The sequence below is a fragment of the Apiospora phragmitis genome (assembly GCF_038363925.1).
Source record: "Apiospora phragmitis strain CBS 135458 chromosome Unknown utg000008l:1.0-3514335.0:1.0-3519231.0, whole genome shotgun sequence".
In the NCBI taxonomy this organism is placed as follows: domain Eukaryota; kingdom Fungi; phylum Ascomycota; class Sordariomycetes; order Amphisphaeriales; family Apiosporaceae; genus Apiospora; species Apiospora phragmitis.
Window position 1 is genome coordinate 828,633 of NW_027117407.1, and position 27,115 is coordinate 855,747.

The 27,115-nt window shown below is 53.2% G+C and overlaps 6 protein-coding genes across 6 annotated transcripts; 2 read left to right on the plus strand and 4 right to left on the minus strand.

Annotated features, from left to right (window-relative positions):
* Positions 1 to 7,718: 7,718 nt before the first annotated feature.
* Positions 7,719 to 9,774, minus strand: PG994_008686 (uncharacterized protein; the record flags this gene model as incomplete). Its single annotated transcript, XM_066860095.1, has 2 exons — positions 7,719 to 8,611; positions 8,745 to 9,774. Coding segments are annotated over 2 exons (1,923 nt in total), but the record flags the coding sequence as incomplete, so codon positions are not given.
* A 2,865-nt stretch (positions 9,775 to 12,639) lies between these two features.
* On the minus strand, positions 12,640 to 14,540 carry PG994_008687 (uncharacterized protein; the record flags this gene model as incomplete). The annotated part of the gene is made up of 3 exons (XM_066860096.1): positions 12,640 to 12,657; positions 12,716 to 12,748; positions 13,104 to 14,540. The coding sequence occupies 3 exons, from the start codon at positions 14,538 to 14,540 to the stop codon at positions 12,640 to 12,642; spliced, it is 1,488 nt and encodes a 495-aa protein (XP_066713685.1).
* Positions 14,541 to 16,676: 2,136 nt separating this feature from the next.
* PG994_008688 (fungal specific transcription factor domain-containing protein) lies at positions 16,677 to 19,841 on the minus strand (the record flags this gene model as incomplete). Its single annotated transcript, XM_066860097.1, has 6 exons — positions 16,677 to 18,569; positions 18,713 to 18,802; positions 18,838 to 18,987; positions 19,044 to 19,436; positions 19,469 to 19,586; positions 19,654 to 19,841. 6 exons carry the CDS (start codon positions 19,839 to 19,841, stop codon positions 16,677 to 16,679), a joined length of 2,832 nt encoding a protein of 943 aa, XP_066713686.1.
* Positions 19,842 to 21,308: 1,467 nt separating this feature from the next.
* On the plus strand, positions 21,309 to 22,122 carry PG994_008689 (uncharacterized protein; the record flags this gene model as incomplete). Its single annotated transcript, XM_066860098.1, has 3 exons — positions 21,309 to 21,441; positions 21,514 to 21,624; positions 21,671 to 22,122. The coding sequence occupies 3 exons, from the start codon at positions 21,309 to 21,311 to the stop codon at positions 22,120 to 22,122; spliced, it is 696 nt and encodes a 231-aa protein (XP_066713687.1).
* A 28-nt stretch (positions 22,123 to 22,150) lies between these two features.
* PG994_008690 (uncharacterized protein) lies at positions 22,151 to 22,501 on the plus strand (the record flags this gene model as incomplete). Its single annotated transcript, XM_066860099.1, has 2 exons — positions 22,151 to 22,236; positions 22,297 to 22,501. The coding sequence occupies 2 exons, from the start codon at positions 22,151 to 22,153 to the stop codon at positions 22,499 to 22,501; spliced, it is 291 nt and encodes a 96-aa protein (XP_066713688.1).
* A 648-nt stretch (positions 22,502 to 23,149) lies between these two features.
* On the minus strand, positions 23,150 to 24,437 carry PG994_008691 (uncharacterized protein; the record flags this gene model as incomplete). Its single annotated transcript, XM_066860100.1, is given in 2 exon segments — positions 23,150 to 23,717; positions 23,737 to 24,437. 2 exon segments carry the CDS (start codon positions 24,435 to 24,437, stop codon positions 23,150 to 23,152), a joined length of 1,269 nt encoding a protein of 422 aa, XP_066713689.1.
* Between the last annotated feature and the right edge of the window lie 2,678 nt (positions 24,438 to 27,115).

The following is a 27,115-nucleotide window of genomic DNA, read 5'->3' on the forward strand; positions in this document are numbered from 1 at the left end:
AGCTGAATCGAGGTAGTACGAAATGCCACTCCACGCGGCACGCCACGTGGGTGCCAGCATCTAGTTTCTTGTTGGTGATACGAGGCCGCCTTGGATGAAACGAAAGTGGCTTCATTGAAGAGGATCAACTTTCGCAACGCTAGCCAGCAGCCTCCAAGAAGTTTCCACACTGATCAGTGCCTCTACCTCGTATCAGTGAGTACTTTGTAGTAGCTTGTAGACCCAATGGCCAACCAACAGCTACATACGTCAGTCTTGGCAAACGAAAGACGAGAAGAGATACATACGCTCGCAGCTAGATATGCCAGAAACCTTTTTCGGCCGTTTCCTTGGTTATTGCCAGTCGTCGTCATCTTGACCCAGATGTTGGAGTAAGCTAGTATATAGTTGATTACATGGGGTGCCACGTAACGCACGTAACGAAAGCTCCATGCCCGCTAGAGAATTGCTTGCCGTGGGCAACTTTTTTGATGAGTGCAGCAGCGACCTGGTAGCCTGACAGCCGGGCAGCCTGGCAACCAACCTTTGCCCAATTAGAACTTGTCTACTCCGTATTGTCGGCTGACCTTGGATTATTTTGATGCTAAGTATAGTAATGGGGCCTGTCTAGTGAACAGAGGGGAGGACAAGACGAAATTACTAGTTAGCCTACTACTACCTGGGCTCAATCTGATCGGCATTCCGAATAGACCATGGCATCGAGGTCATGGGCTACTACTGGGTGGGCAGGCAACCCCCCCCCCCCCCGGCAAATTATCTTGGTACGCCTCCGGAGGTTTCTACCGGAAGCTGTTGCGGAGAAATGATGCTTACTATTAGTCGCGATCACGGACCTACTCATATGCTGCTGTATGCCCCAGCATGAACACGACCGGGTGTGAAAAGGAAAGAAGGCGCTTCCAGCCACCAATCCACCTCCTTTCGTTGGCTGCAGGGAGATGACTGCTTTGCTGGGGCCGCCTGCTCAATTGCCTTTTTTCCTCCTCAGCCTCCTGACTGTACGCTCAAAGCTGCCCTCGGGCCGAGCCACTGTCATCAGCACGACGGCTTCCGTGAAGAAGCCACAAACGGCCTTTCAGCTACAGAATGTGACGGATTCGGGACCGAGATTTGGACCAGGGGATGGATAACCGACTTAGGGCAAGGTAGGATTGGCGGGCGCCCGGGGCCGGGGGAAGGGAGAGAGGGGGAAGGGGCACGGTGATCCTACTACTACTTCGACTACTAATACTCCGTACTGTATGCTCATTGGGAGGAGATAACCCGGGTTGTGTATTCGAGAGAGCCATTACGAGCTATTGAACACGCCGCTACCATAGCCATTTCGAGCCAACGCGAGAGAGAGGAATCTGACAGGTAGCTAGGCCCCCTGTACAGCACCATTCTGGGAAGGGTTCCTGCGGTACGTCAATCAATGTCGGGCGGAAGACGGCAGGGCCAGAATACAGGGATGTAGAGTGTGAATGCCTTTCCACCCACACGGACATGACGATGCTGGGGTTGCTTAACTCACCCCGGTTTCAAAGGGGGAGATTGATCAGCAGTAAGTAGTATGTAGAGCAAGTGACGGAGGGGCGGCTGGTCGCTTCGTATCTATGCTGCTGTTTGTAGGAATGATGGTGTTGATGCCCTGTACACGTCAGTTTCATCTAAATATGCACGAAAAGACAGACTGACATATGCCCCGGTCCGTCTGCATTCTTTACGGCCGTTTGGTGTTGTTCTGGAAGGGAGAGAGAGGCTTGCATTGACGCATATACTGGGTTCTACTGACAACTGCACATCTAAGTAGATATACAAAGTAAAGTAGGGATAGCTGAGTTTCACATTAGCCGCCAGGTTTGCTACATATGGATGGGTAGAACCGACACGCGAGACAGATAGCTGGCGCGACTCGCTGCCTCACTTTACACAACCGCAGATCTGCCAACCAGGTTCCGATTTTTTTGCGGGCATCACGCTCCAAAATAGTTCGATCCGTGATTCTATCTAGATTGCGTAAAGGACATATGTCCTGTGATGACCCGATTTCTGGAAAAGCGAATCTTGGATAAAATGGATGAAGAGAGGAAGGAGGAAAGTACTGGCATCGTGAGATGCGCCTTGCTTACACCAGGGGGGGGGGGGGTCGATCGGTCGCCAGCCCACCTAAAATGGGAGCAGTACCTAAAGAAGGTCAGTCAGCATGCGTCACATCGAATGACCATCGTGAACTTTTTGAGAATAGAACTGCATCTCACACTTTACTCCCTAAACCTGTTCGGAACCTGCCAATGATGAAAGTGTCATCAATTTCCCAATAAGGTCCGAGAAATGGGCACACACTCCTGGCGGCTCGGAGTATCGACCACGGCACGCGCCCTTACTTGGCATCGTACGATGCGTATGTATGATAAGGTAGACCAGGTCGGCGAATACCAGGCGTATTATTGATTTCAACGTGACCCCGTATGTAGAAGGCTTTGCGACGACCCGGCGGCTCCTGAGTGGTTCCCGACTCTCTGGGTCGAAAGCTGACGATGAAGTGAGGTTGCAGTGGGCAATGGTGGTGGTCGATCATGAACAATCGAAGGAGCTCCGGGCGCCTAGGAAGCAACCCTAGTACCGATAGAGATTTATGGGTGTCCTTCCTTCCCTAGCTCTCGGGTCACGGCTACAATCAATCGTACATGGCGGTCAGAGAGAGAGGCAAAGTAGTAAGCCCCCCGCGGATGACATCTGCCAGTGTGACAGCGCTGCCAATGGGGAGCGTACCCCATACACCACCCCCCTTTCTAGATTGTACCATCTCGGCCTCTCATCTGCCACATGAAGGCACGGAAGTGAACGGTTATACTATTTCGAGCTTCATATCCCACCGCTTCTTGCCCTTGATATTGATGTAAGGACTTTTCGGGCGACGCAGTTTTCAATGATAGTATCCAGCAATAGACATGTTGTTGTTACTATACCTAATGTCGACATGTTCTCCGAGACCAGATGCAACTCGAATCATGCCAGGTGAAGTACAGCGTACTGGTTCATCATGATGATGTCGGAGGGTACAAGAAGCGTATAGCAGCAATTTTGTTCAGATCAACCAATCAAGTCTGGGGCGGGCACTATACAGAAGAGGATCACAGCTTCCATCAGCCACTGCAGCCACCATGGACTATTCTCTCCGTGCCAATCTCGCTTTCTGGGCCGGAAAGGGAGAACTACCCGGCTGGATGTGGCGGCTCATACGAGGCAAGCCGTCCTCGTAGCCGTCCTCGTAGCCGCCCCCGAGCGCCATGGCCTCTTCAATCGTGACTCCCAAACTGATCCCACCACTTCACTACATACATACATATTAGTATGAAGAAGGATACGGACATCGGAAGACCTGACTGATGACGGCGATCGCCCCCCTAACGTGCGTATCCAGCCCCCCTGACGAGTTTCACTTTTCCTCCAGATGGGGCAACAGGGCCGACTGAAGCTGGGGGGAGAAGGCGGGTGCACATGAGTTTCTATTCTTGCTGACTTTTCAAGGGATGAGAGATAAAGACAGAGCAGCAAAGCGGCAACAGGGCTGGATCAAGGGATAACGGAACACGTGTATCGCGGGTGCTCCCCTCATCCCTTTCTTCATCTGCGGTGCTCGGCATCACCGCGTGGGATAGTCAGTGCTCATGTCTCATACCAAGCACCACCGTCGCCCAATCATTAGAGGAGGATAGAATAGAGGAGCGAGTGTGCGGAGTATGTGTGTGTTTATTTTTATAACAACGACAAGAAAGCATGAACACGCGTCGTTGAAGCCTTTTCCTTGCAGCCAAGTAGCAGCAGTCTAGATATGGCTTGCTATTCTATTCTAGTCTTATATCAGTTATCCAAGTTGCGCAAGAAGAAGTGACACGAGGGAGAAGGGTACCTATCGGCGGACCGATACCCGCCCCTCGCACATTCGGCCACAACTATTGCTGGCTGGCTGACCTGGCTGTTTTGGAAGGATTCCAGCCCTTGCTGCGTTGCGCTTCCTCCTCTTGGGGGCTAAATTGTCTTTTCCTACGCTCTGTCATGTCACTGTTTCACTACATTACACAAGAAAGACGTTGAGATAGGTAGGGGGGTCTTCAAACGGCAAAGGCGCCCCCCTCTCACTCCCACACAACTTCATATTCTTCTTCTGGCATGGTATTTCTTTGAATTTCTTCATACAGGATGGGTAATCGACCTCTAGCACTGGCTGTTTCAAGCCGTAGAAGCCAAAATGGTATCGGAGATCAAACATACAGAGATTCGAGTCTCTCTAGCCCTTCAGGCACTTTGTGCGCACCGGGTAGGGACCCGGCCCCTTGTAGCACGATGATTCGCCAGAGTCCTCCATGCATACATATTCTTAGCCGCCCTTGCCAAGTTCGCCGTGCTGTGCCCCTTTATCAAAACCTTGCCGCGGCGTTCAATGATTCACTGTGCATACGTCAAGTGAAGTTTAAGCTCCGGGGCAGAGATATCATGAAAGAGAGAGGTGGCGCCGCGCCTTCCTCAGGTGATAGGTAGGTAGATATGGCGACGATAATCTGGGGGCCAATATTTTACCTTCCTCATCAACCCATTTCCAGAAACTATCTCTCATCTGCATGAAGAAATACATCCATAGAGATCTGGAAACCGCAAGTAAGTAGTAGTACATGGAGGATGTAAGACGACACTCACTCATTCACTCGGAACCGAGTACGCCAAGACACACACGCTAGGCTCGTCCCGAGCACTCGGGACGCCAATGGAGCACCCCTGTTTGCGCTGGAGGAACAGGCACGTTTAGTGCCTTTCGGGGGGGGGGGGCTGCTGCGTCGGCCAATGGACAAACCGAGAGAGGGACACGCTCCCATTCACCAGTCGGCCAGTGGTTTCGATAGCCATCCACCCCTGTTCACTGGGCGCTGCTACACTACACGGAGACTTCTCTGACACTTTTCGGCCCAAGATCCGGGGAAAAGCTTGGGGACTAGAAAAAGTGCCCCATTGGAGGTCCTGCCCGCAGCTGAAGAGCGGCGTAAAAGCAAAGTTTGTTTGCTGGTTAGAGAAACAAAAGAAAAGGAACACACACCCCACAGAAAAAGCAAGCAGAGACTTGTGGTTGCTGCAGATTCGTTCAAATCCACCTTCTGAATACAGAAGAACACGGGTGATAGGCGATGAAGAGACGTAAATGTTATCCGCGGAGATCTACATACATACATACACACCAACCAGCCCGAGGAAATCGTGAATGATACCACCAAACCGGTCATCATCAGATCAGGCCTGGGACACCGCTACATGCAAGCTTATCCTGACTATCTGACTTGACGAAATGACCACCCGCTTCCGGTCGCTGTGCTTGCCGGCCCGAGAATGTGCTGTGTTGGTTCCGATCCCCATCCGTACCCGGGAGGGCTTCCATCGCTCGAGCCCCCCTCCTTTTCTGTCCTCTGGGTGTCTGCCAGTACTGGAAAACATGATACCATCGCTGCTATGTCCAATGCCCCGTGCCAATGCCCATGCTCGTGGCCGTGGCCGTGACCCCTCCCAAACGCGACACAATCTAACCCATGTCTTATTTCTCTTATTCATAGCTGACTTTTTCCTTCGTAACCGTGCAAAAAGGGAGAAGAACAGAAAAATCGCAAAAACAGAGACCTAAAATTATGTTTACAGTAAACAGCGCAATTGCTCAGAAAGGAAAAAGTAAAAAACCAAAGAACATAAGGGAAATTCAAGTGAGTGGCCTCCCATCATGATTGGGTATCTCTAGCTGCATATTGCTATTACAGCGACGGGACAGGCGCAGCAGCAGCAGTGACAGTAACAAAGCCTGTCCCTCTGCTCTGTCCCGTCGCTTTTCTTGTGTCTAAATGGGTTGCTCAAGGAACACAGTAACGAGAGAAAGAAAAAGAGGAGAAAGAGAACATGCCATCAAACTCGAGGAAGAAACTCGGAGTGAAGAATGATTGGGTGATCGATCCGAGCCCGAAAACAAGTAAGCGGTGACGGTGATGATGTCGTGGATGTTTCGCATATCGGCAGATGAGGCAAGGCAAAGGCGAGATGGAGGACGCTGGAGGGGGTGACAGAGATCAGAATGGAGGAGGAGTATCATCGGCCATCGCAACCACCATTCGGAGAATACAAAAGCGGCAATCGAGTCGTGGTTTGTCGCGTCACTTTTTTCCGCAGCGGCCGGGTATCCTGCATCATGCGTCCCCAAGTTGGGTAGCATCCGGTTATGCAGGGTATGGTGCCATTCCAAACACTGGCTCGTCCTGCCGGTCCCAATTCGCTGGGCGCCGTTTGCAGGTCACTTCTTGTCGAGCGATTCGGAAAGTAGTATCACCCGAGATTCGACAAGAGTTGACAAGTGACAGCAGCAGAGAGGGTATGATTTGTGCATGGATGGCCTGGAGGGGTAAGACAGAAGAGGCGCTACTAACGGCGTTGCAGCGGGGGTGGACCGGGACATTTCCCGTCCAGTTGCGCAGGCGTTCGTCAGCTTGTGAATCGTGAATCGAGTCGCCCTGGGGAGGGGCCACCTTATTCGGTGGGAATTTGAGATTGACTTCAGAGCCGACCTGGGTTTATTCTGCATTCTTTCTGTCCGTCTCTCCACCCTCCCAAATCGAACCGAGATTTCTTCGTCTTCCCATTCAGGCTAGGGCAGCCTGGGGAGAAGTCACGGAAGTGGAAGAGTGGCGCCGTCGTGCCAATGACAGCGGAGCGGAGAACCGGGTCCTTTTCTTTGGAGATAGAAAGGGAGGGCGAGGGAGGGACTCCAAAAAGAAAGTACTCTTGCAGCGGCACGTTGTTGGTTGGTTGAAGCAGGACGACGGCAGCAGAGGGTGGCAGGCATGTAAGTGGATAGATCGACCGAGGCCAAGCCTTTTTCCCAAGCTAAGCACCCTTGTCCTGGTCGACGTTATTCTGACCCTTCTCTTAACGGCCTCGTCTCTATCGTCTATCGCGATGGCTCTCGCCGGATTCTCCCAGAAAATCGTACCATTGCTGCTTTCTTCTGCCCTTCCGGTGCCGGCCAGGTTAGCCAGACCACGCATGCGGTTCGGTATCCAAGGACCGAAAGAGAAAGAGGAGCTGCCTGGATTACCGAACTGAATCAAGATTGAGGAATGGAAATTGTGACCCCCCGCTAATAATGACCATGATGCCGGTGACGACGCTTTCTAATAAAAGACTATGCCATGCCATGCCATGCCCATTCCCTTTTTGGTTACCCTCCTTTGGGGCCGCCTCCCAAAAACCATAATGCTAAGTAGTAACTAACGCCTGTTGCCGCGGGCTTGTGAAAGGAGGATGTGAAGGAAAAAAAGGAAAGAGTAGATGAGAAAAATAGATGTACTAGGTTATTACTGCAGCCGCCCCCACATCGGCCTGTCAACCCTGGGCATCCCTGGCAGCTGCCGTACAACTAACCAGAGTAGCTCATCTGGCATGCCCAGCACCAAGCGGCAGAAGGTGGTGCTTTCCTTTGACTCTTGTCACACCACCACCACCACCTCCTGCCTGACTGCCTGACATCCTGACTGTCCCCCCCCCCCTAATCGCTCGCCTGCTACCACCACGACTATGTACCCGACTACAACGCCCATTAGCAGCCCCACCCACCCAGAACCCTGGTAGGTAGGGCTTTTATGACTGGGCGCTTTCGGCCCACCCACTGCCGTTGCTGGATCTGTAGGGCAGGGTAGTGGGGCGCACAGGGTTTTCTGGCGTGCCCTCCCCATCTCGTTGGTGAAGACGCTGGCGTACACGCCGTGGATGGCGGCGGACGAGGGCGACGACGTCACCGGTGGTTCGTAGACGCTCGTCGCGTGCTCCACCTTGAAATGTGACGGTTCAGGTCGGGCATAGTGAGGTTGAGGGGGTAGCGGCGGCTGCTGATGTTGGTGGTGGTGGTGATGGGAGGAGTATGTTTCGTGAGGATACGGCTGCTGCTGCTGCTGTGAGGCTTGGCTCGCCAGGTAGGGTTGGGGGTGGTAGTAGCCCGACCCACTCCCGATACTCGCCATGGAGGTCAGCGGGTGCTGGCCCGTATACTGTAGGAGGCTGCCGCCCTCGGAAGATTCCGGCTCGTCGTGATGATGCGGTATCAATCTCGTATAATCCGCCTCCATGGGGAGATGATGGCGCCCATCGTGCATGTTGTAGTCAGTATGGATATGTAGCCGCTGCGGCTGGTGGTAGAAGGCGGTGCTGTGATGGCGTGGCTGCTGCTGGTGGTGGTAAGAGCTGCTGCTGCCGCCGCCGCCGCCGCTACCGCCCGCGCCAGTAGCGTGGAAGTGGTGGTGCTGGGGCAGGATGCCCATGCTCTGCTGCCGCAGGAGGGCGCGGTTGTGCGCCGCCTTGGTCTTGCTGGCCGTCAGCCCGCCCTTGCGCCCCGACGCCGCGCGGGCCGAGACGACGCCCTGCGGCTGCTGCGCACGCGACGAGGCCCCCCGCCGGCTGGTCGAGTTGGCCTTGCGGTAGCGCGTCGTGCTCTGCACCCCGTCCCGGATGGCCCAGTCGGCGAGCACCCACTCGTTAGATCGCTTGAGCTCCCGGACTCGGTCGTCGCGCCCCCTGCTAAATGCCTTCTTTCTCGCTTTTCGAATGCCTGTAGATTTTTTTCAAGTTCGTAGATGATTAGTTACCTGCAAAGGGTGAAAAGGTGGTACGGGTAAGAGGGTAAAAAGGGAAAAGGGAAAAGAGGTGCCCAAATTACGTATTATTCAAATAGCTACCTGTACGTACCTTGTTCATACTCAGATTGTGCCGGATGCTGTTCTGCCAACCTTTATTGGTGGCCCGGCCCCTATAAGTATTCTCGCGGAACCATTGGTATAGCTCCTGTAATGTCATGGAATAGCTCGCCTTGGTCCGGAATGCCTTCTCGATCGTCTTCGCGTAGGGCACGTCGCCAGGTTTGTCCTCTTCAGGCTCAGGCTCAGGCTGATGGGGGTGAGGCATCTCGTCCCCAACGCCACCATCCTCGTACGGGTAGGCGCTGCTGTACCCATGCCTGGACAGCGGCGAATCCACCGACATGGCCGATTCGGTGTGGTCCGGCGTCATACCGGGTGCTTCCTGGCCCATGGTCATGCCCGGGTCATTCTTGACGTCCGAGTCGGAGACCGAGTAGTCCATTGGCTGCGTCGAGAAGGACTCCTCTGCCGTGGCGATGGCGGGCTGGTGGTGGTGATGGTGATGGTGTCCTCCGCCGTAGGGCGGGAAGTCCTGCTGCTGCTGGCCTTTGTTGGAGATCTGGTAGTAGCCCGGCGGGTAGTGGAGCTGCTGTAGGTCCGGCGATGACCAGCTTCGCGGGCTCGTGTCAGAGGGACCTAGCGGAGAGGGCAGGGACATGCGCGGCACCACAGGAGTCGGCGGGCGAGCCCTGGTAGGTATACTCTTCGTGGTCCACCCCGGCCGTGCTGGGGGGCGTGGCCAACATGCTAGTAGGGGTATCAGAGGACGAGGCCGAGTGGATCTGCGGGTACGTTTGAATAGCCGCGGCAGCAGCAGCAGCGGTGTTGAGGGCAGGTAGGAGGATATGGGACGGGTGCGGGTGCTGTTGGACGGTTTCAGCAGCAGCAGCAGCAGCAGCAGCAGCGTCCAGCGTCGGAGAGGGAGCGTAGAAGCTGTCCAGATTGGGGAGGTCCCGTCCGGTGATTGCGTCGTGCAAAGCCGCTTTAGGTTGCCAGTGGAGTCCGAAGTGGGAGATGAGGTGTAGTTGACGGGCACGCCGTCGCAAAGGCCAGAGTCGGAGTAGACTAAAACCATGGTACACACCGCCGTTATTCGTTATGCTGCCCGGTCCAGGACCCTTTTTTTTTGTTTTTGCTCTCTGGAGGAGGGGCGGGAAGGATGCGAAACAAGATACTGATGCAGCAAGCGAGATCACGGGCCGCGGAACCAAAATCGGGAGGAGGGCCCAAGTAAACGTATAGCAAGCCGAACAAGAACAACGACAGGAGCAACGGCAACGACCACGGCTAAGGATATTTGTTGTCGACGAGTGGTGGTGATGATGGTGCGTATTAGTCGGCGTTTGGGTTTTTCTTATGTATGAGAGCAGTCGACGTCAAGTAACTTGAAGACAATGCAGCCACCTGAGACCACACAGCGAGTAGTCGGGATACTCGAGTGATTATGAATAACAAGAGTCAAGATAGAAAAGCGAACACACACAAAAAGATGGTCAAGTAACAGTAAAGAAGGAAGGTAGGGCGGGCTAATGCTTCCTTCCAGACGGCGACTTGCTTGGCCTTATGGGATGTTGTTCAACGTCTCGAGGTCAGAAGTTAAGTTAGCTTATAGGGCCAGGTCTGAGTTGCTGGTTCAAGACCGTGCTTCTCGTCTGTGCTATTCCTTTGATGAGATTATGAATATGTATGGAACCTGGGGGTTCGATGACAAGGGTGCTAAGTAGTCCTCAAAGGGCAAAGGTACTTGCAGTGGACGGCAGGGCCACTCGTTACAATATGCGCGAGAGATCAGATCCCTAATAGGTATGGGGTGAAAGTGAGCAAGGGAAGACACTACAGTACCCTTGCCCGACAAGGGTGGGGTCCTGGGGGGGGGGGAGGTGGTGGGCAGGGATCGGCTGCTAGACAGATGCGCCTGCCTAGATGCACCAGGAGAAGATCAAGGCGGATTGGGTAGCATGCGCCAAGACTTCCTCTCATAGGCCGGGACGGTGGAAGTGGGAGAGAAGAACGAGAAGAACAAGTGAACCGACAAAAGAGGTACCCCGGCTTCACCCAACCGCTGGCCAACACACACGAGTTGGCTGGGAAAAAAGGAAGCTTGAACAACCCTGTTTGGATTCTGCGAGGGCGTTGCGTTGCGTGCTTTGTGGTATGGTATGATATGGTGCGTGCAAGGTTTCTGGCTGTGTGAGTGTAGTAGGAGTAAGTAGCCAAGTATGTGTACACTGTAGGGTAGGGTCTATCAGTCAGTCCATGTCCTGATGCGTGCGCCGGCGGAGCCTTTTTCACTCAGTAAACTAATATACTTGGCTATACGTACCCCGTACCCAGCTAGCAGGTACATGGCAAGAGTACAAGATAAACAGGGTGCATCCCACTGTGCGCAATGCATGTTTTCCCCTCCGGGCCATGTTGCAAACGACATCGCGCAGTCTGTAGGGTCATACGAAATGTTGGGATATTTTAGACTAGCATCGCATTGCACACACACACACACACACACACACAAGTCGGCCTGAACAAGCATACAGCCAGATACACATACACACACTTACGCACACACTTATACTCTTCTCCAGGCAACTTCGGGATATTGTTTCCCAGTACAAGTACTTCCGTACAGGGGGGGTGTATGGCCATACGGCTACACCACAAATGGTTGACCTCTGGGTAACAGACGGTCTGTAACCTGAGAGTGAAGCTGCCCCACTGCGCCGCAGATGTGACCTGAGTTTGGAGTAGAAATTGGAAGTGTGAGTGTGTACGTAGATATGGGGTCTATGGGGGTGTGTGTGAGTGTGTGTCGTCAAGAAGCGGTCGTCGACACCTCCTAGCTACTGAGCAGCAGCAGCAGCAGCAGCTATTGCACATCCCGTGGTCCACAAAAGCATTGTATAGGTATGGGGAGAGGCGGGCCTCTGAGATGACAGGAGTATGTAGGTGAGGGTGAGCGTGTAGGAGATATGTGAGCTGCCTAGATTCGTTCCTTGACCCTTCAGTCCTTTCATGCAGGTCATCGTGGGCCGCGATTCCGTTCCTTGATGCTACAAGCACTGCAGCGGGAATCCAGGGCACTATGCCGCTCCACTCCCGGTTGCTTGCATGCCAATAGAGCTCTGACATGACTTCGCCAAATGGAGCCAATCAGGGAAAGTAGCTGATAGCCCTACATCTGAGTTCTGATACAGCAGCTTCAAGGTTATTGAGGGGGGAGCCATCCATTGTACCGTGCATTCAACCATCGAGAGTGTGATCATCGAACGTGTCCAGATCCGAGCGACAGATCATCCCCAAGATTAGACGGGACCATCGCGATGCAAGGAGCGCTTTCATGACCACACGCGCGAAGAGGTAAGAGAGAGTCGAGTACTGTCGCCAGAGAATAATCATAGTATTGTGTTTTCTGAAACATGGCGGAGCCCTGCTTGATTGCTTCCTTGCATAAACGTTGCTTTGCGCAAATGCACCCACGTAGCCAGTCATAAGGCTCAACAACATCTGCATCTGCAGGACCGCTGGTTGAGCCGTGGTTAGTCGTCCTATACTCAGACTGTCTACCAAATCGCCCAAGGCACTAGAGTCTTGCTAACAAGGCAGGAAGGGCGGTATGGCAAGTTGTATCGAAGGTGAGGAAAAGCCATGTCACTCGCAGGCAGCCGTTCCCTAATGAAGCGTGTCACAAGATCAAGGCGGAGCAGGAAAGAAGACGCCTTACAGGAAACCGAATAAGATAGGCCGCTGCGGTTCAAAGATGCTGTACCATGTACGTTACTATGTGACCGCTACCGGTGTTCCGATCACTGGAGATGCAAGCTGTTGTAGATGTTGGGTCACCAAAGTGACATGACTGAATGCTTGCCCGCTAGCCACGCAAACAGCCGTTTGTCGCAAACCAATTCGTCGAATGGGTAACCGCACGGACAGTGCAGAGACAGCACTACTTTCGGTAGTAAATCTGGACGCGGTACATCAGTATATGATCGATCGAGACTGGGCAAGTCATCGGGGCGTACCTTTTTGAACTGAAAATGAAGCTGGAGGATACCCTGCACGTGTGGGAGATTAGTAAAGGCATGGACTAGGGTTGCAACCAGGCACGCGAGAGAGGAACATGAGGGGCGTTGGCTCGTGGGTGTGTGAGGTGCGGACGACTCAAAGAGGGACCATGGGACCCGCGCGTCAAGCGGTTGTACATAGAGAACGCCATATGATGCCACAGACGGTGGCGACTGGGTGAGTAGAGAAGACGCGCGACAAGGAAGGCTGCTCGTATCGATACTCGTGAGTAGTAGGTGCATAGAGCAACAGGCCAGTCCCAACGAGATTCTCGAACCAGTGTTCGGGGTGTCCTAACCACGTGAAACACGACGTAAGGGAGGGGATATATTTAGACATGCATACCTTGTCAAAGCTACTCCTGAAGCCACGCTCTCTCTTGGCGCTGTAGTCCCATTCACGGTCGACGATTCTGAACGCGATGTCCTCGTACGGCGGGCCGGCGATGAAGCGAAGCAAGCAGGTGTCCTCCTCTCCCGCAGGAGCGAAGGACTCGCCCCGCCGCCTGCCGTGTTCCCGGATGATTTTAAAGGTGGGTGCCTTGGTCTTGTCGATGAGATCCGGGTAGAATATGTTGAACTTGTAACCCTGCACGACCTTGGGTGGGGGGTTGTCATGATCGTAGTGTGTTTGGTTGTACTTGTTCCATTCATAGCCCATCTGCACGCGGTTGAAGTAGCGCGGCTTTCGTGGACGGTACTTGTCGGCCCACTGTGGTTGATCCGTACCGGGCACAGTCTCCTCGGCCGTGAAGATCTCTTCATTCTCGCTGACACCCCTCGCGACCTCGCGCTCGTAGAGGGCCCTTGTTGCCTGGGAGAAGTCTTCGCCGCCCGTTGCGGAGAACCTGGCTGTTCCCGGCACACTGGTGGGACCTGTTGTTGTTGTTGGCTGGGTGGCGCTGCCGCTGGGCCCGGCGCTACCCACCGGCGCTGGAATGCCTTTTGCAGGTTGACTGGGAGGGGAGATAACCGTGGCAGGCCCATCCTGAGCGCTTGCTACGGTGGAAGGGCCAGAGGAGGCGAGAGCCTCTGCCCTGTCTGGGTTCTGCTCACGTAATTGCCGGACCCTGCTCTCCTTGATTGCTTCATATACCTTTGTCAGGCGGGCCTTGGCCTTGTAGATCAGGAGGTTTCTAAGCAGCTGTTCCCAGTAATCGGTATCGATTGCCTCGTCCGACTGCAGCTTGGCTTTGATCTGACCCTCGAGCTTCTCCAGCTGCTCCAAGGTCTTGGGGCCCAGGATCCTGTCGACATCGGCACCGACAGAGCTGACCGCGCGTTCCTCCGCACCCATGGGCTTGATCTTGCGCTTTCTGTCGGCGCAGAGGGTCTGCAAGGCCGTCCAGTAGTCCCGGTTCCGTGTGTTTGTCTCAAGCGAACGATACGACGTTATCTCCCCTTCCAGCTCGTCAAGCTGGGCCTCTTTCAAGCCATCCATGACCGCAAGCGGAGCAGGCACGTTCATTTCCACATCGCCGTCATGGTCGTCAAAGACATCGCGTTCCTGGTCGATCCATCGCAGGTTGAAGGCAAGGAGATCGATGGGCTTAGCACGACCCTCGCGCACTCGGATGTCGGCCTTCTTCTTGGACTGCCTCAGGACGAATTTGTCCTCATCGTTCATCCACTTCCTTGACGCTTCATCCTGGGTCATGTAGGCCGCGGTTGGTTTGCTTGGGGGTCGTGCGGGTTGTTTTGTAATTCGAGTGTTTGGGTCTCGTCTGGGAGAAGTGATGCCGCTTCGAGCAGGCGACTTGCGGCCACCACCACCATTTATCATAGCTTGTCGGGCTGGATTCATCGCGCGGTGGAAATGAGGATGAAAGGGAGAAGCAGACGAAATTAGGAACACTGTCGCAGGCTACACAAATGGCAGAAATAGAACTATTGACATAGCCTGGTTAATTGATGACATAGGTATGTTTTTTTATTTAGAATCAATCCCGTCGCCAGGCTGCGCAGCGAAGCCTCGCGCGCTAACCTGAGGGTGCTGGGAAGGCTGGTCCATCGGGGGAGAAGCGGGGCCCTCCAAACAGTCCACAGCGGATCTTTAGCTCCAACCCCACTGTCGTCGCGCCTAAAACACCAAGGCTCTCAGCAGCGGGCAGAGCGGATATCTCCCGCCCAATCTCGTCAACTCCGCCTACTTACCTCTTAGGACTTCACTACTAATCATCAAATACAAACGCTCTGCCACTTTCCCCCCTTTGAACAGGAGGCTTTGCCTTTCGTTTGTTCGTCGTTATTTATTTAGACGAAGAGGGAAGGTTTGCTTCTTTCGCAGAGTCCAGATGGCTGTAAGTGAATCATGGGTCCAGGCATTTTAGACCAAGCTGGCGTCCAGGACTTGAAAGCTCGTCGTCGGGTCTAGGGTTCACACTCTTCGGCCCGCAGTCGCATCTGTTCCACGGGATTCTCGGAGTATTTCCCAGGAGAATTCTACTTGTAAGGGGGGGCTTGATGCAGTGCGACCTCTTGAAGGCGAACCGCAACCTTCCCATTGTTCTCCGGCCTCATGTGACCAGCATGACATGCAGAGCTACCGCAACGGCAACTGGGGCTCATCAGGGAGTGTGCGTATCGCTGCATTCCAGACGGAGAGGCTTAAATCTCGAAGGTGTCCAAAAGCAGACCTTGAGTGTTTGTTGGTGCGGCCTGTTTGTCTGCCTGACGAAATGATGGAATATGACAGATGACCAAACACTGATCCGTCTTGGAATTCAAGTCCGATGAAACAGTATGCGATTCTAGCAGCTGATTCCGCCGTTTTTGGAAGTCTCTACCGTCCCTCCCTCCCCGAATGTGGTTGGAGAGGACTTGGGTGAGCATCATTGTTCCATAAGGCCGGTCATGGTGTTGTCGCAGCCGATGAAAGGCCGTCGTTGGTCATTGTAGCCAATAACCGCGGCCAATAACCGCAGCCAATGGCCTCTCCATAGCGGTGGGACACATTCCACGATCGTGAAGCGAACCAGTTACCTCTATTCGTTTCGGATATAACATCACAATTATATATGCATCTGATGTTACTATACTTGGGCATCCTTCTGCCAAATCCCAGCACTATCATTACGGCGAGGTCAATGGATGGGTTCGAGGCTTTGGGTAACCCTTCCAAGAACCTGCCAAGGAATATCCTCATCCATCCAGCACTAGCAAGTTGGTTCATGAGGTAGATAATTGCCGGCACCCGACTATCTCGTCTAAGCTTTGTACCTACACGAGTTATTGCTGGGGTAGACTCGTTCCGAGATCCACTAGGAACAACTTGAAGAGAAACGTTATAGATGATAATGCTCCAGGTAGTCTCAATATTGTCTTCTCTACTTTTCCTCGGTAGTTTATACCATATTGTTGGTGCGCTCAACGTAATGAAATCTACACCAAGCTGTAGACTCGATGTCCTCAACGTAGACGAACAATGAGTTTGCCCAAAAGGGGTCATCCATGCGTCCTCCAGAAAGGCGCAGATGGGGCTGTAAGTGCATCCTAGGGCATCTTGACCGAAAAGGGGTAATCGTTCCAAACATCATGAGTGACATCCCTCGCACGCTACAGGAAAATAATAAATAAAATAAACACTCCTCATAAAGGTTTGCTCGTAATCATTAACAGCAATCTCCACAATGCTCACCATATACAGCAAGACAGTTCCTGAGACACCAGCACGCTACGGACAAGATTACAAAGGCAGCGAGAGCAAATGGGGAATCATAACAAATCCAACCCAGCCAGGAAAGGGGCCTTCGTTCACACCAAGACGCACAACGCTGAGCCCATATCCACGAATGATGATGATGAGCGCCAACCCTTCTAATCCATCAACGCAAAATAGCACCTGAACCACGAGCTCCCTCACCTTCTATATACCTATATAATATAACTCATCCACCAATATGTCCCGACCAATACCTGTCTATATCCCACCTGTAAACCCACCGTGGAAATTTGGAATACCCGCGGCCGCGGCAGCATCCATATCGAGCCCGCGTATGCTCTGCTGCCAATCCTGCCAGTTGAAGTCCTCGTCCATGTTCACGTCGATATCATCCGGAAGCGCCATCGGTATCGTCAGGTTCGCCGGCGGTCCGCTCGCACCCGGGCCCCAATTCCAGCCGGCCTCTGGCCACAGCCACGGCGGGGGATTGTTGTCTAGCTGAGGTGTCGACTTGGCGCTTCCAGACTGCGTTGCTGTTGCTGTTGGTTGTTGTTGCTGTTGCTGCAATGACTGCGATGACGTGGCGGGCGTGGTAAAGGGTTCCCCAGAAAATACGCCGCCCACAGAGTTGAGCCCAGAACTTCCATTGCTGGCATAGTCAGACATGGTGCGCGGCGGCTGTGTTATCGAAGGTTGTGCTTCAGTGGTTAGCCCGTTTGGTCCACCGATCCCAGCAACATCATAGGCTGCACTCCATAGATTCTCCGAATTAAAGACAACCTGCGACATGGCTTGATCAAGATAAGAGAATTGCGTCGGGGTGAAGTCCGGTTCCGGCTGCTTTTGGTATGCCGATGCTGGAGGTGTAACCGTTTTGACTGAATTAGGAGGGGTAGTCGCAGGCACGACATCCATACACGACCTATGGGGAGCCTTGTCTGGTTTTGGCCTGCCCATAAGGGTACGCCAGCGATCTAGAGCTATTGAAGTACGCACAGAGCTTGGTAAATGCTGAAATGTGATCATTGGTGCTGTCATGTTGTCCTCCGCCATATCCAACTTTTCAGCTGCCGCGGGATCGTTGCGCAAACGTTTGATTTCCGACTCGCGATGCTTCTGTGCCTTCACGAATAACTTGCGAATGGGAAACATGACAGCATTGTTTCCCTGTAGCTTGGCCAGTTCTCCTGGCTCGAGTTGAAAAGTAGAGGCGAGCGCCATCCACGCCTTCTCCATAGGAGGTGACCATTCGCGCTTACCCAGTTCGAGTAATAGGTAGGCCACAGCATACCAGTTGGTGTATGTCTGGAAAAGCCACCTGTACTGTTTGCACTTTTCCTCGTTATTGAGCAGTCGACTATACTCAACAACCTCGACGGAAGAGTTGAAGATGCGATCTCGGGCGTGTTCCGATACCTCTAATCCTACACCAGGAAAGAGGACGGATTGGTAGACGGTCAAGCTCATCTTGGCCATGATCAGTCGGGCTATTGCGGCCGCCACCCAGTGCAGCAACTCGCCTTTCGCATCATCACAAGGCTTCAGGTACTTGGCTTCGACGCGGTTATACATCTCTAGAAGCATGGCCTCGCGTTCTTGGAAGGTTACTTGAGTGTCTCTCGGACAGGGCGCCAATGCATTAACGGATGAGTGCAATTTCCTGGCGAGGCTGCAAATTTCGTACCGAATGAGGCAGAATGTCACATCCGTAGCGCCTTGTCTCTCGGTTGGGAAGTCTTTCATGTCGGGGCCGAAGTCGTTATCGTTGATGTTTAAGGGAAATTCGGTATCCCACGTCCGCTCGGCTATCACCAACTCGGTACCCTGATCTTCGGCCGACCTGAGATCCACCACGACCAGAGTCCACCATAGGCGGCGACGCATTTCGATTTCGAAGGGGGTTAAATCTGCAAACTGGGTGCCCTCTCTATGCATACCCAGAGATTGGGCTAAGCGAATGACAAGGCCGGTGAGCGTCCATGAAAACCTGGTGCTGTCGTTTCGGCGGACAACCACGAGATAGAGGGTGAGCGCCTGTACCACCACGGCGTCCGAAGTACAAACAAAGTTGGCCTTGGCAAGGGCTTGTTCGGTACCAAATCGGTATTGGTCGAGCAAACGTGCCTTGTCCGTGTTGAAGTTGATTTGGACCTAGATCATTAGCTACTGGGCTTCAACCAAAAATCGAATCTTATGCTCACTTCGTTTTCCTCCATTGAGGTGATTGACGCATAATATATTGCGAACATCAGAGCCTCCAGTCCAGGGGTCAGGCTGTTCAAATCAGCCCTCACCTGTCGAACAACGTTGTTCATCGTCGGTACATGGAGGATCTTGACGATTGGGTCGACGTTTTCGGTGTATATTTGCCAGATGAAGGGAATCTGTGATGGCAATGGTGGAGTTTCCTCAGATCGACATCAGACGACCTGTACCCGAATATGAAAGCATGGTGATCTGCCTGCTGGTCCTTGGTGGAGGTAGATGTGGCCGGCGTGCTTCCATCATCGTCTGATACATCGGACTCCTCGTCTGTGAACTTCTCTGTCTCCGCCCGAAGCGCCGAAAGCTGAGCCACAAGCGTCAGTCAATTTAGCCAGTGTTGGTCATCGACGGCTGTCTTACCTCATCGCTCATCCGCGACCAGAACGCATTACTGACGTATCGCCTTTTCCCGTCATCGTTAAGCACTAGCCGTCCGAAATCTCGATGGACTTGGCTACCGCCAGGGCTCTGTATTGGGCTGTTCAACGCAGCCTGGCAAGCTGTATTTCCCACAGCGGTGGTGCTCCTCCCCGGGTCGGTTGGTCTCGTTGTGCGCCCGGATAACGCGGTAGAGGGCGACGTCTCGGTACTCTCTAGTCTCCTTTCTTCTCCCACGGGATGTGACAAATCTTCGGGGGAGTTGCCGGCACTCGCGGGTTGTCGCGTGTCGACTTCGATCTGACCGCTCAGCTCTTCCACAATGCCCTCCAGCTTTCGAAGTCGCTTCATCAACTCTACTTCTCGCTCGCTCGTCTGTTTCGGTGGGGCGTTCGGGTCTTTCGGACGAGGCCGTCTCGGTGCTCGGGCCGGGCCGGGAAGATGCAGGAGATGTGCGCTTTGCGGCAATTGCCACACGGCATGTGCTTGTCACAGCGAACTTTGCGGCGGCGGCAGGTAACACAGCTGTAAACATCAAAGATTGCATTAGTCAAATGACGGCTGTGTTGCGCATCGAGCTAGCTGTGCTTACGATCGTGGGTTCATGGCCGACGAGGGTTCGACACTGGGGTCGACGATGGTGGCTCCAGCGGGTGCGCCGCCACCCATTCCACTCATAGCATGCATGGGGGCCACGGGCATGTTGTCACGGATCGCGGAATCTACGGATGACCCTGGTGTGCTCCCAGTCTGAGGGGCGGACGAGAAATCCATGGTCATGGTGTTATTCATGACATGCGCCGGCGCAGTAGTCACGGAAAGAGTGGGCTGCGTTCTTTAGCCTTCGCAGCGGGTGTTGCTGCTGTTGCTTGTTCCCGCTATGGAGGGCAGATAGCGCGCAAATGCCGTGCGCTGAGTCGAGAGATAGGATGAGGAAATCAGAAAATATCTGTAGTGTTCGGGAAAAGTGAAGGAGTAGCAGCAGTACATGCACGCAGAGCACGGGTTGCTTGGTTGCTTGGCATGAATGAATCAATTGGCTGGCTCGCTGTCGACTATGCCCGATTCTGCCGCGGGTCTGCTGGTTTTCGGGGTAACTTTTGAGGTGATTACAGCACAACGATAACCGATGTCGGATCGGCCGCGCTCATCGGTCGGCGGCAATGGTTCCTTGCGGTTTCATGGGATTAAAATGGCCGTTGAGATATGGCTTTACCGATCAGTTGTTGTGGATGAAAACATACAGAGTTGACAACGGGGTTGTCAGCCTGGCCATCAGGTGTCAGACCAGCATAGTCAACCGACAACCGACAAGAATTCATCTCCATGGAGCCATTCTCCATCGATTAGATGGAGAACAGAACAGGAAAATGGTGCTGGCCGGTGGGGTTCGCGCGGACGGAGATTCCCTGGCGTTGCTTTCGTAAGCAGGATTTCATCTTCAGCCCTGAAAGAGGGGGCGCCAGGGAGATGGTGTGAAGAAGATACTGATCGGATCGGCCGCTACCATTGGAGCCAACGACGTTAGTGCCGCTCTGCTTACTCGGGCGATGGCATTCATACGGGAATATGACGACGAACCAATGCTCGACAGTAGTACAAAGCAGGACGATGGTGGCGGAGGGAAGGCGATAATATTAGAAGAAACATAGGGGCCAGCCAAGTCCGCACGTCTTGAGACCATCATCATGTCATGAGGTTGCCGGACTTCGGCGATTAAATCCGAGCGCCCTAACCTGGTGTGCGGAATGAGGAGTAGCAGGGGTACTCCGACTTCAAGGTAGTGGTAAAGAACATGAATTTGAAGATAATGAATAGTGATATGGTCCCTGGGTGCTGGGGCCGCTCCAACAAGTCTTTATTGTAAAACAATACTGGACGTCGCCGTGCTGGGTCGATGATCCGAAACCCCGAATGCTATCTCAGCATTCCATCAGGTGCTGATCCAGGAGGATGGGATCGTGTGGCTTGACTGTAATTGCTGACGTCTATCTACGACTACATCTACTTAGCTCAGACTTTCCGATTGGATAATGGGCATTTTGACCCTTGCTGGTCTCACCCCCGCCAGTTTACCGGCTTCCGGTAGGCACAACAACCCCGCCATTGCGGATCAGGGTCTACCCGCCGTATCTTCTTCGTCTTGGCAACTATAAGTAAGTTTGATATCAATCTTTGGTCGTCAAGCTGAAGTCGTACGAGTCCGCCGAGAATTGGCGATATATCTGCGAGACTTATTCGACGAAAATGGCCCCGTTACCCAAGACAATGCGCGCAGTTGGGGGCATTGATGTCTTGGAACTGCAAGATATCCCCATTCCCACCCTTGCCAAGGGGCAAGTCCTGATCAAGATCCTTGGTTTCGGGATAAACCGAGCAGGTACCTGTAACTTCCGCGTCCCATTCGATATTTGCTTCGGTTCTGACATGCCCGAGAATGTATACTCGTCAGGGTCATTCTCCAACTCTGAAGTTCCCACGTATCATTGGCATCGAATGTATCGGACGCGTTGTAGCCTTCGGAGGTCCTGGACTCCTCCGCACCCCATAGGGTCTAGATTCGGTCAGTAGCGTCCTAATATGATATGATGTATTCACGATTTTAGCAGGTTCGCCGGAAACAGCTACATGCATGGGCGGGCTGGGCCGTGAGATCCCAGGATCATATGCCGAATACACCTGCGTCGATGCCAAAAACATCCGCGCCATCCCACCGACATCGCTGCCGGTCAGCGTGCTAGCGTCCTTGCCCGAGATGATGCAGACGACATGGGGCTCGCTTGTGAGCGGCCTCGATCTGCAAGCGGGCGAGAGCCTGCTCGTCCGCGGCGCCACCAGCTCCATCGGCTTGTGCGCCCTGCAGCTCGCCCGCACGCTCGGCGCGACCCGCGTCGCCGGCACCACGCGCAGTGCCGCCCGGGAGCAGATGCTGCGCGACAGCGGCGCCGACGAGGTCTTCGTGGACGGTGGCGAGATTGCGGGGCAAGTCGCCCAGAGCCCCAAGGGCCGCTTCGACAAGGTCCTCGAGCTGAACGGAGCTACGACACTGAGACTCGCTTAGGTGCGCTGTGCCGAAGGGCACAGTGTGCATGACGGGCATCCAAGGCGGTTCATGGGAGCTGGACCAGTTCTATCCGATATCAGACCTTCCAAATCGAGTTCGACTCTGTGCCTAGTAAGTAAATGAGATGATACAGTTGTATCCGAGAACGTCAAAGTGCTGACATTGTTTCAGTAGTGGAGGACCAGAAGACTTCCATGCGATGCCATTTGAGCAAATCGTAAAGGATGTAGAAGAGGACAGAGTGAAAGTTCCCGTACAGCAGTACAGATTGGATGAGATTCAGGAAGTCCATCTTACCCTTGAATTAGGGGGTGGAGGAGCGAAGATGGTCGTTGTTGTCTGTGATGATACGCCTGCGTTGGTCTACTGTAAATGAAAGCTAGGATGCCTGAGATTTATTACTTACATTCTTCGTACCATTGCAGGCCAAGACATCCACTGCATACTATATAGCCCAGTACTCATCCATGGCCCGATCGGGCATTCTCATATGTGCAACACTTGTCAGCTTTAGTAGAGGTGGGTGTGCCCACTGGGCTATACGCCCAAGAGTATAGCAAGATAGAGTAATATATGCTTTCAACCACAGGGGCCAGCTCGCTTCAGGCGTGAGAGCTCTCACGACCACGTCAGGTCACTAATGTAGACACATTTGAGAGAGTGCATTGCTATAGTACTTGTTGAACCTGCATTTTTGACCTCAACTATGCTTATCGTACTCAGCCATAACCTATCGTGCACGAGTTACTATTCATCAGTATTAGGACATGGCAATGATTTCCAAAGCAGGTGTGCAGAGAAACACCTTGCTAAAACATGTTTTGAACTGGTCAACGTTCGGACGTGGTGTCCATCATCAGCAGAGTTTCTCCCTGTTAAGGTCAAGGAAATTGAATACTCGATTATCAAAACAACGAAGCTAGAGTGGTCTCTGCATACTCGCCCTATCTGTAGGTCTCGTGGCGGTAAAAATACACGAAGAGACAACAATGTGTCGTCAAGAGTGCGCACTTGAACTCGACTCTCAATGATGCTTGCTGTACTCTTCAAGGCCCTGCCACTTCCAGCGCCAGGGCGCAAAGACGATCTCGAAGTGCACTTTCTCAAACACACCAACAGCAGCGCACAGATCACGGAAGCCATCCAAGCCCTTAACACCCCCATCCTGCACCATGTCTGTTTCTTCGTAAAGGTCCCATTCGTATTGTGGCTGATGAACACCGTCCCTGGTGAGGAAGATCTTCACACTGACGCCATCACCCCCGACTGGAGTGAACTTCATGCCAATTCCCACGGTCTCCCCGCGCTTGAAAGGCTGCACGAAGTCCTTGCCTCCCCAGCGGTCATTGATGTACTTGTGACCGTCGTCGCCGTGGACGGCCAAGCTGCCACGATGCCAGCCCGGCAGACGGAAGCCGGGGTACGGAGGCACGGTGAAGCCAAGAGCCATGCTGATTTCCTGGCGGCTGTCTCTCAAAAAGTTGACCTCGTAGTAGATGACCTTAGTGCGGCCTGTAGCCCATGGACCATGCGCGCTGACACTGTACAGAGGAGGCCATGATATGATGCTTGTGTCAGTCGTGCCGTCCTTGCTGAAACCTTTCCATACACCCAAGGCAACGGGGAGCGATCGTGACCTTTTGGTTTATCCAAAGGAGTCGGAAATTGCTCTGCTGCTGAGCCTGTGCATTGGCCGGGTCGAGCGCTTCTGGCTGTAGCATGGGGTTGCTACGACAGAAGTCCTCGCCTGCTTCAGCCTCCTGCTCGGTAGCATTGTTTGTTGGCGAGAAGTCGTGGGCCGCGAAGAACGGCGGAGGTGGTGGTAGTTCCAAGATGTCAGGAACGGCTTCTTCCCAGGCGTGCTTCTTGCCCGACTGTCCCGGGGGAGGTGGACCCGGGGGCGGTGCGAAATCGTCGAATCCGCCATGCCCTTTGGAAGGCGGAGGACCCGACGGGGACGCAAAGTCTTGACGTGGGGGCGGTCCCGGAGGGGGAGCGTAATCATCGTTGCGCCGAGCTGGCGGTGGACCCGGCGGCGGAGCAAAGCCAGTGGCGGCCTGGGACGGAGGCGGGCCGGGGGGGGGGGCAAAGTCATTGGCCTGTGAGTGGCTGGGAGGGGGGCCCGAGGGCGCTGCGTAATCTTCGGGTCCGTTGGGGCGTTTTGACGGCGGCGGTCCAGCCGGGGGAGCAAAGTCCTGAGGCATCTTTCCGGATGCAGATGCAGGCGGGGCCCTGCTGGAAATATTCTGCGGAATCTGGGCTGGCTTTGGTGCTGGCTCGTTCGAACTATCTTTCTTGCTGCCGAAACACATGACGAATGGAAAGTGGAATGGTATGTTGTGCTGTAACTTGCGGAGCGATCAACGGGGTTTATGACTTGAGTCAAGTCAGACTGCGCCTCGCTGACTACCTTAGCTTATTTATGTACGGATGATTTCTCAAATCGTAATGGTAGGCCTCCTATGGTAGAGTAAACTAGCGTATGTCAGGAGGGCGGCTGATACGTTGATAACTCACTCTTCTTACTTGCTCATGTCGCTGCCTCTCGTGGTCGATTGTTTATGGCTACCCGTGTGGACGGCAGACTGGGCGTAAGGTGTACCAGGCCGGGCCGCTCCTCTTATCGAGAGGAAGATATCCAAGTAAAGTTATTTCTGTAAGTTATTTCTGTTTTGCCAGCTTTGTCGTAAAGAAACATGGGGATTGACGGGAAACATTTCAGCCTGACTGATGAGGAGGAGCAGGTGGGCTGTGCTGACTTGCCAAGATGGTACTATTTGTCTTGGTCCCTCTTCTCGCTACCTGCGAAGTTGCATCTGGTCAGAATTGCGATGGCACTATTTGTAATTGACCCTGAGTAGTCACGCATCACGAGAACGAACGTGAAAGGACTCAGACGGTCCTTCTAGCAGTCAATACGTAAGGTACCTCGTCTTACTCACAGCCTTAGCCTAAGTATGATGATTGAACTGGAAGTACTTCAATGTTGCCTCTTCCTCTATTTGAACGGAGATACAGCTCAGCCACTCCATGGTTGTGCAGGTACGACGCAAGTTGCCCCAGAGTGGCTGTTAGGTACCCCGCATTCGGAATTTGAATGAAGGCCCGAAGAGGTAGGTGGTGACGTCCTCGTATTTCAAGTAACTAGGGGGCCGTTGGAGGCTCGAAGGTTCTTGAGTAGCAGGCCGCAGATCTCCCCTCGGCTAAGAGCCAGCCAGGTCAAGCTAGAATGTTATCTTGATCACTGTGGCATCATACTATATATAAGTGCTATCTCGTCGATCTCTGTCGGCAATAGTTCCATCTGGCCCATGGCGTTCCCACTTTTGCTGTTCATTGATTGTCATCTGATTGGCACTGTCATAGCCTACAATAGAATGAATACAGGCAGAAACGGTATCTGGATATTGTCTACATTGCATTCCAGTTGATACAGACATCCAACACCTACAGTGAGAGCTTCTACCGCACTGCGTACATGATACCAAGCCGAGTGTGGTTCCGAGCACTGGTGGGGAGCAACTAACGCACCCGCAGATTCCAAAACGCAATGGAGACCCATGCGGCAGGCAAACAGAAAACTGGCTGACGAATGCATACTACATACAGTTTGCTCGAGGCTCGTTTTGCGAGGTGTAACTACATACCTACATACATAACATACATAACAAACATACGTTGGCTACATGGCATTTACGCTATATGGATCTAACAGGCGGCGTGTATACCTTAGGTACCGTACGATTAGAAGTTGAGCTTGATCGTGGTTGTATGGTCTGACAACTTGTTGCGTATTATCTCGAATCATACACCGCCACTGGATATCCATTCCATGGATGTCGAGTACTGTAGTAGTAGTACAAGATAACTAGTAGCGGCGATTACGCCTTGCCAATCCATGACTTGATCCAGGTGACGTGGCGCACGTAGCGTACACATGAATGGCTTGGTTCACAGGGTAATGCCAAATACTACGTCATCTTTTAAGTTGCGTTTTCGGGTTCTTGAAGCTCAATCGAACATTCGAAATTTCCCTGCCGGCTAATAAACTTGATTGGGTCCGCCTTGCGCACCGGGGTTATTCCCGAATAGTCTATCGTATCAGGTTATGCCATGTAAGCAGATGCTGCGTAGAGGCATAATTTCTAACCCACAGGCCCTCGCAGAACACAAATTGGCACTACATTGCGGTTATCCCACACTACCCCATACTGTACATGCTATTAGACCGTTGACACCGCTGGTGAATGGGACGCCAAGCCTGAGACTCATTTTATCGGGCCAAAACAAAAGCACTAACAAAAAGTTGAATTGACATCTCTGGGTATCTCGTTCCAGCCTACTTCACTGGACGTTCGAAAGCCTTTTGTTTCTCTTCATCGTTTTTCTTTACCAGACGAAAACCCCAGCGGCACGCCCGAGCGGTAACCTAATTCCATAATTCCCAGCTCCAGAGCCGCCAAGCCTTCCACGAGACCAAAACAAGCCTCAACTAAGACTTGACAAGCATCAGCCAAGCACGATAGTGTCTTCGCGGTGCGAAACATGCGTACGTAACTGCCCTTTTATCAGATCAATCCGGCACCAAATGCCCCGGTGTTCTGCTACACAGATACATGAGCCTCGAAAACTACATTTCCCCATTCATTCAACCCATCTCGCAGTGAGGCGAGTAGGGAAACATGCCTCGATGGAGAGTTCCACTCCACGCATGCCTTACTTTGGATTCGCGCCCCAAGCTACTGCAATCTACCCGTTGAAGGGCTGCTTCTACGTCGTACATATCCGACAAGCTCTGGGGCTTCAAAACATCAGGCGTAACCGTTTCATCAACAATGTTGTTGATAGGCGAAGCACACATCGTGGGTTGGCATCCATCAGGTATAAAGACATGACGGCTGTTCTCTGTCTTGGCGACCGATGTTTGTTTCCTCCCAAAATGTGTCTACCCCTGGATCCAAAAGTCCATCCACAAATCAAACAATCCGGT